We start from the raw sequence: 8,719 nt of genomic DNA, 5'->3' as shown, positions 1-8,719 counted from the left end.
AAAGGATTCATGGATGCTGGGGCCCTGGGTCACCTGCAGCCAGCCTCTGGCTACTGCATTTCCCAGCAGAGGTTCCAGGCCAGCTGCAGCAGCCTGCCCAAACCCCAGCGCTGGTCCCCCAGGACTCTGTCACCACACAGCTGCCAGGCCCACACTGTTGTGCTGTGGACACCTGCCAGGCCTAGCAGCACCCTGTGCTATCTGCAGCCAGCCTCTGGCCACTGGGTCCCACTCCAGCTGGCCCCAGGTCATCTACAGCAGCCTGCTTGGACCCTGCTGCTGGTGCCTGGCATACCATTGCCATGTGCCTGCCTGTCCTGTGCCATGCCCCTGTGCTGGGCACTGCAGGCACCTGCCCAGGCCCACCAGTACCAGGACTGCCACATGGAGGCCCAGCAAGCCACCAAAGGAGTCATGTTGGCATCCTCCCTGATGCCACACATCACCTTCTGGGGCTGCAACTGGTTCCAGGAGAAGACCACAGACCTCATCACACTGTGGGGCAAGGTTGAGGTCCTCAGCCAGTTTGTGTGGAGTGGGTACTCCAACATGCATATCTACAAGGGCCTGTCAGGCTGCATGCGGGAGCATAGGCAAAACTGGTTGGTATGCTAGTGCCACATAAAGGTCAAGGCCTTGCAGGTACAGTGGGTCACTGATACCAACCACAACAACTGGTTGGGGCTGCCCACAAGTCCATGCCCTTTATGCAGCAACTGAATGCCATCCTCATTCCCCGGGACCCTGGCTTGAGCCATGCTGTGTACTTGAGCAGGGGGGAGCCTGCCTGAGCCACTGCTGCGGCCTGGCACCCACAGTGCCGCATTGCTGGGGAAGGACCCTTGGAGCACCAGGAGCATGTACCAGTGTGCTCCCTGCCCCTGGCCTCATCCAGCAGCACATGTTCTGCCAGCTCTGGGTGTACAACCCCACCCAGGAGGCCAGGCTGGCCATGGTATTGCCAGTCCTCAGCAGATCCAGCTCCCCACTGGAGGGGGCCTCTGCCCAGGCAGCCAGATGCCAGGCCCCTGTGCCCTAGGACACTGCCAGGAGCTACATGTCTTCACCACCAGTGGGGACTGACTCAGACCACCAGGCATACCTGCCACCCCATCTGGTAAGCCCCATACTGGGAAGAGAGACCCTGCCCTTGCCCCTGGCCCTCGCCCTGCCCCCCTCCTCACCCTGCCCAGCCCAGCTGTGCTCCCCTGGCCCCAAGTTCCACTCCCCACAGCATGCAGGGAAACAGGAGGGAGTGCAAAACTTTACTGAGCAGCCTGGTCCCCCACAGCTGGGTGGGCACAGGCCTCTTACATGTTGAGGAACACATCAATGCCGACAGTGATGTTGTCCTTGCTTGCGAGGGCCAGGTACATGTACTGCAGCCACAGATTGCCGTACAGGTGGCAGTGGAAGTTGTGGGGCAGGGTGAGCTTGTCCTCTGCACCATTGAAGTTCAGGTCCTATGCTAGATTCACTGGTATGCCTAGGACACCACGACAATCATCATAATCAGAGATTAGTGGGTTGGACACCCCTCAGTCCATGCAAACAGCTCCTTGTGGTATGCCCAGGACACTCTCAGTGTGGGTATGCTCAGGGCACAGAGCCGACACATGGAGGGTGGGGGTTGGCCCCAGGGCACCTCCCTAGACAGCACCCCTGGGGAGAAGGTGGGGGTGCCACCAGCTCTGCATCCCAGTCAGCTGGGAGTCCCTTGCCCCACAAGCCTGGGCACCATGGGCTTGGGAGAAGCACAGAAGACAGGCTGGCTTGCAGAAGGAGAAGGGGGGGACAGTGGGTCTGGAGCCGCAGCAGCAGGTGCTGCCAGGAGCCAGGCCTGTCCCAGCCTGGGGAGGTGGCAGGGCGCCGGGACCAGGGCCTGTCCCAGCCTGGGGAGGTGGCAGGGGAGGCAGGCTGCCTGCAGCCAGCACCCAGCAGCCCACCTGACCCTGCAAAATAAGCAGGGATGGGGGGGGCTCATCTGGCAGCTGCCTGTGCCAGGGCCTGCCCAGCTAACTTACTGTATTCTGTGGGCACTCGTGCACACACAACACCTGATCTGGGGCCAGGCTGCACACATACGTTATGAGCATCTTATCTCAGAAATGTTGCAAACTATCACAAACAGCCTGTAGCAGGGACCTGACCAAGGTGCATACTCAGCAGGGTGACAACTACCAGTATGCTTTGCTGGTGGGCTCGCAGCTGTTCCAGCAGGAAAGCAGTGAACCCACAGGTGATCCACTGCTTCCCCACCCCTAGGGTGAGGTGAGTGGCTGGTGGAGAAGAGGCTCACAGCTGGCCTCTTCCCCAAGACAGAATGAGAGCTGGGAACCAGCCATCAAAGCAGGCAGGTGGTGAGAACAGGCAACACCACCTAGGGCCTGGGTACCACAGGTACAGTGAGGGTGTACCAGCGCCCCTTCAGGCAGCCAAAGGCACACTCTACCAGTGTGCAGGTCTGGCACAGGTACCAGTTGAAGTGTACCCAGTGGAGGTTCAGGTGGCCAGTGTAGGGCCACAAAAGCCAGGGAAGGAATGGGTAGGTGAGATTCCCAATGAGATGGGGTGGGACCACTACCACACCCCAGCATGAAGTGTCTGCTCTCCATCAGGGTTGGCAGGGTGGAGTTGCAAAACATGTGGGTATTGTGAGCATTACCTGCCTAGCCAGCGTTCACACTGATGAAAGTGCTGTGGTTGTCGATGATGGTCTGGAGTATGATGGAGTGGAAAACCTACCAGCTGTAGTAGGGATAGTCACTGTGGGGTGAGCAGGTGACAGGGATGTGGGTCCTGTCCAGGGCTCCAGCACACCCTGGGCTTCCCCCAGTGCAGACCCCCACCAACACCTGCAGGGGGTTGTGCTCCCAGAGCACAGTATGCCCCAGGACATCCTGGATGCTGCCACAGACCTCTAGGACAGACTCCCTGGCAGTCACCTTACTAACTTTGAAGAGATGGCTGATGTAGTGGAGGCTGGCAAGTATGGCCAGCTTAGGCAGGGTGATGGCCAACTGGGTGTCTATGGGGAAGGGTGGCCACATGGTGGTGCTCTGCTGCTCCAGGTGTGTGCAGAGCTGGTTGAGGAGCTCCTGGAAGGTGTCCCTGGTCATGCAAAAAGACTTCAGCCACTGCTTCTCATCCCAGGTGGTCTGGACAATGTACAGGCACCAGTCCTGGCTGGCCTGGCAGGCCCACAGGTGGTGGGATGGAGGCCCAAGAGCTCATGGATGGCACCAATGGTGACATCCAGGTGTATGTCATCAGCATCCATGCTGGAGTCCAGGCAGCAGCAGAGAGTCTGAGTGGTAGCAGTGTGTTGGCAGGGGGCCTGGGACAGTGCAGTGAGCTAGGCCAGGCAGCCCTGCTTTTCAGCAGGGCCACCAGGGCCAAGACTGACTTGTGCCAGGTAACAGTCAGCATAGTGGGCCAGCACAGCAAGCAGGGTGGCCAGCAGGAGTCCACGGCAGTGTACATTGCTCCCAGGGACTCAGGGTAGAGCAGCCATAGAGTGGTGAGCAGAGAATCTGGTAACAGCCACGGCATACTGGCACTGCCTTGCAGGCTGCTACGGGGCCAGGTGGCCAGGGAGCAGGGCTAGCTTTTAAAGATGGCCGCCAGCCATAGGCAGGTGCGGCCTGAGCTTCCAGCTCCCCCTGGCTGCTGTAGGGGCCCGGTGCAGGACTGGAGGGGGGCAGGAGCAAACTGTTGCCATAAGCAGCAAATCTACTCCCAAACGGCCACATGTGTAGATGCCTACCATGGGTAGGTTTACTCCAAAGTAAATTACTCTGGAGTAAACCCATCCAGGAGCATTTGCACATGTAGACATACCCAGTGAAGAAATAACTGATAGTGGATGGCTCTTCTGCAGAAAAGGATATAATGAGATTCAGCTGGAGCTCAGAAGATTCAGAGTAGAAATAAAGGTCAAGAATCAGCCAATAGAAATAATGCAAGTCATATATGAGCATAAATAGCGATTGGAGCAATTTACCTATAGACATGGCAGTCTCCTTCACTTGAATCCGTTATGTCAAGACTGGATGTTTTTCTAAAAGATATCTGATAGCTTGAAGTGAAATTATGGATTTGATGTAGGAATTGTTTTTATGGATTATCATAACTATCCCTTCCCTTAAAATGTATGCAACTATGAAGCAAAGGCCATGACAATGTCTGGAGTTGCACTACCTATTAGGGTCTTTTATTACTTAACAGGTTGCCATAGTTCAGCATTTCTAAACAAGTTTTTATCATTGTGACCATATCACACACAAAAGAAACCCTTCAAAATGAAGCTAAAGGACTGGCATTCACACAGTTTTGCAGTCCTATTTTTGTTCCTAAAGTGGTCAAAACAGATGCCACCAAATATTAGAGGGTGGAGTCAAAACATTAATTGCTTGTACTATATCCAAGTAGTGTATGACTACTGCTGCTCTGAGTCCGCTGAGTCCTTTGTCACAGACTTAGAAGGCAAGGATAACACCTGCGGGGAGTTTCAATCTTCACAATGCTGTTGGGTCCTACAGTGTACATCACCTCATCTTCATCCACTCCTGGAGGCAAATTGATCTCCTTAGTAATGTTTTTATAGTTGTATTCCTTTCCTCTTAGGGTCCTATATTCCTCTTCATGTTCAGCTAATAATTTAACTTTCCCATCTTTCACCTTTACTGTAACATCCTCTGGGTCAAAACCTTTAACATCCATCAGAGCTAAAAGCTTATGATCATGGCATGAGCTCAACATCCTATTAATTCTTCTTCGCTCACTACAATAAATAAAAAAACAGAAACAAGAATATCATCTTTCAGTTCAAGTGCTTAAAAAAGGATTAATGGAATAAACAGCATGAATAGGAACACATTTATCTGGGGGCAGGGAAGTAAATATAAAATAAGAGAATCTATTCTCATATGTATACTGAAGCATGCTACTTGTGTCACCATCAATGAGTGTGCTGTTACCTTTGTAATCAAAGGGATTCCTTTGTGCAGTCTTAGAATGAGGAGGCTCTGAAGGGGAAGAGGTTCATGTCACCTTGGCATATCACTCTCCACCATCAAATGGCTATTTAAAATGAATTGCATTTTCTACTAAGTGCTCTTGTTTCAAATGATCTATGTACAGGTTTGGCAGTAAAAGAAAAGTGGCAGTAAAAAAAAAGTGCCTCTTTGCAATGCTCCTGGATGGAGGGTAACTGGGTCATTACAATTATTTCTTATTGAAATTATTTCTTACAGTAGGACTGTCCAACTTCTAGGCAGCCATAGGCTGCTTACCCCACAGGTTCCATCAAGGTGAGCTATGGTCACCTGGGGCCACCCACCCCATGGATGCCCTGCACCATGGTACTGTACCCATGACTACACTGCACACTTGCACCACTCCCCACTGCTACACTGCGTGCCCATAACCCCCTTTACCACAGGCCCTCAACCTCCCCTGCTGTTTCACTGTGTAACCATTGCCTCACCATCAGCTCTTCTCACTACCACAATGCCCCATCCCTGGGGTGGGGGAAGGAAGCGACAGCCAGAGGTGGGAAGGGGAGCCCAGAGACGCTAGCTTCTAGTACCTGGGCAATGAGGAGAGAGGCAGCTGGGCAGGAGCCCCGGACCACAACTTAACTCCTTGCAGGACGCATGGTTTGGGCCATCAGTTGGACAGCCCTGTTGTACACTATGGAATAACCTCTAAGCATCTAGAAGAATGACTCTTGTTTGAACCATTTTCAAAATGCTCAGTAGAAGAGTCCAGCCTCAACTGTAACAGACAGAATGGGACATAAACTACCATCTTAAAAGGATATTTGTGATTGAGAGAATGCATAAATATTACATACATAGACAGGGCCAATAAGATGGTAATTTACTACCAGGGCCCTGGTAGATGTTACATGTATTGCGGGCTATATGTGAGTTTCCTACAACAAATGATAACCTGCCAAATGTTAAAGGAATTTGTCCCAAGATAGAGATGGCCAATCTACCACAAAAAATGGTCAAACCATTACAAAGAAGTTGCTGTTTGAAAGACAAATTTAACATGTGACCAGGTCTTAGACCCACCACAATCCCACAGTGCTCTGCTCTCACTCTCTGACTCCATGAAAGGAGGGAGAGCAGATGATTCCTTGATAGCCCACCCAACAAACTTTGTGGCACTACAAAAATGTCTATCAGGGTCTCTAGTCTCTTCCAACTCCAGGACTGTTAAAAGTGCTCTATGCCTCAAAACGTGTCCAACATCTTTTCCAACTATGCAGCTGGTCCAACAGAAGATATCTTTATTTTTCAAAAATCAACCCTTGCCTCTGTACGTTTCCTGGAACATTATGGCTACAACAACACGCCAACCATACTATTTTTATTATATATGGTTAAGATAACTTTTCAAAACTTTGTGCTAAGTTGAATTATCTTTCTTGCTCCATGAGAACTCATGAGTTCTCTGCTTTTGCCTCCTTGGACATTCTTTCAAGTCACTTAGGAATGGGTGATCTTAGATGAATAAAAGTTGGGGAAAAGGACCATGGTGACTGGAAAGTTATAGCATCAATTTGATTATTTTAGACTGACAAGCTGAAATCCTTTTTATGAGTGACTTTAGATCAAAGCAGCATGAGCAGATACATGATGAAAATGAAGCCAATTTAATAAACAGTGTGGCAAGGCTTAACAATAAAGACCTAATACTCTGGAAAAATGTTTCAGTGGAACTGTTAGATCAGATCCTGAAGTCCTTTCTCTGTGTTTACTTTGGTAAAACTCCTGTTAACTTAATTGGTTCTTGCTTGAGTAAAGACTTCACAATTTGACGCTACATACCAAATTCTAATTTTAATTATGGTAAAAATCCAGGATAATTTCACTAGTCAGCTCTGTGTCACCCTGTCCTATACACAGTCTAGAATAGGTTGTGTCTGAGTGGCAGCTACCACAATTAGAAAAGCTGTTACCTTTTAATAAGCTGAGAGTGACCCCTAGGCTATTCTGTATTACTGGGGCTGATATAAAACTAACCCACAGACTGGGAAGCCCAATGCTAGTTTCAGTTTTATCCCCCTCCTCCAGCTTTCTTGCATCCAGTGGAAATTGAGCACAGTAGAGATTATGGGACAATATTAGGTCCTTAGTGCGTGCATCTACATGACACATTTTACTGCGAAGTATAGTTTACTGTGCAGTAAGCATGTATGTCTACACATGTACATGCTTACTGTGCAGTAAACCTCACTAATCGGGAGTAAATTTACTACCTGACTGGTAGCAAATCTGTTCACAGTCAGCCAGCCACCAGGGGCAGGAGATTGCTCCACCACCAGACCCCAGGTGAAGGCTGTGTCCCCTTGCCTCAGCAGCAGGGAGCTCCAAGCCCCCTGCTTCAATATCACAAGCAGGAGCTGGGAGATCCTTATCTCCCAGTGCCAGCTCCATAACCATGGGGCTGGTGCTGGGTGATCCTTATCTCCCAGTTCAAGCTCCGTGGTTGCAGGGCTCAGGCTGGGAGACTCTTATCTTCTAGCCCAAGCTCCACGGTCTTGGGGCTCAGGTTGGGAGACTCTTATCTCCCAGCACCAGCTCTGTGTTTGTGGGGCCAGCGCTGGGAGATCCTTATCCGTTACTGTGGAACTGAGTCGGGAACAAGCTCCCCAGCCTGCTCCCCACCCAGCTCTGCACTCATGAAGCTAAGCAGGAAACAAGCTCTGCAGCCCCTGCCCCACAATCACGGAGCAGGGGCTGGGACCTGTCCTGGTCAGGGGCAGGTCCCAGCCCCGTGCCCCAATAAGTGATCAGTGATCAAGGCACGGAGCTTGGAAAGAGGTGCAGGGGTGGGGCAGGTCCCAGCTCCTGACCCCACTGGCAGGTGGGGCAGGGGGCTGGGACCTGCTCTACCCCTGCCCTGCAGCTCTTTTCAAGTCCTGTCCCCAGTCGGGGAGCCAGGGCCAAGAGCTTCCTGCTGCAGGGGCAGGGGAACATTGTCCTTGCCCTGGCAGCAGACAGCCCCCTAGGAGCAGGGTGCAATGTCCCCGCTCCCTGCCAGCCCTTGAACTAGCACACAGGAGGAGCCTGGAACTTCCCCTGGTGGCGGCAGGGGCCCATTGCAGGGCTGCAGGAAGCAGGATCCATTTGCTGCCATTAGCAGCAAATCTACTCCTGCTTCCTTGCATGTGTGGACACCTGCCCAGGAGCATTTACTCACAAGTAGTTTACTCGCAAGTAAACTGATCCCGGATCAAATGCATGTGTAGATGCACCCAGTATGTAATGAAAGTATCAGATTTTAATTAGCAAAATTTAGGCTTCATCTCCAGGCCCAATATTTGACAGAAGTTAAGCAAACCATATTAAAATAACTTCTTTAATAAACACTATGAAAGAGATTCCCTCTCTTACTAATTATATTCTGCTTTGCTAACTCAGGATTTCTTACTTACTGATTGCTTTTTTATACTTCTGTAAAAGTAAGACGTTTGTAACATTTATCAGAGATTCAAGGATTCTACTGATACTAGAATAAATCTGAAGCTTCACTACAAACAGCAAAAATAACAATAAGTAAATTCCTCAACTCTTAATAGAGTTAACGTGGATTATACTGCTAGACTGATCTGTGGTTAAATCTGAGAGTCAATGGTTTGTCACTGAGTTTGAAACAGCCTTTAAGATATTGAATTTGTTGCTTTTGAGAGTTATTGTTATAA

At 50.5% G+C, this 8,719-nt stretch overlaps 1 protein-coding gene across 1 annotated transcript in view; it reads right to left on the bottom strand.

Moving 5' to 3' along the window:
* Positions 1-4,212: 4,212 nt before the first annotated feature.
* ODF1 (outer dense fiber of sperm tails 1) overlaps positions 4,213-8,719 on the bottom strand; it is a 5,148-nt gene continuing 641 nt past the window's right edge. Inside the window, exon 2 of the mRNA XM_006028511.1 lies at positions 4,213-4,783. Coding sequence (XP_006028573.1) covers positions 4,471-4,783 — 313 coding nt within the window. The 3' untranslated portion in view covers positions 4,213-4,470. The remainder of the gene's footprint in view (positions 4,784-8,719) is intronic.

This window comes from Alligator sinensis, unplaced genomic scaffold, assembly GCF_000455745.1.
Source record: "Alligator sinensis unplaced genomic scaffold, ASM45574v1 scaffold1115_1, whole genome shotgun sequence".
NCBI classification, from domain to species: Eukaryota; Metazoa; Chordata; order Crocodylia; family Alligatoridae; genus Alligator; species Alligator sinensis.
The sequence above is the reverse complement of the archived record's forward strand: the minus strand, read 5'-3'. Positions and strand labels throughout refer to the sequence as shown.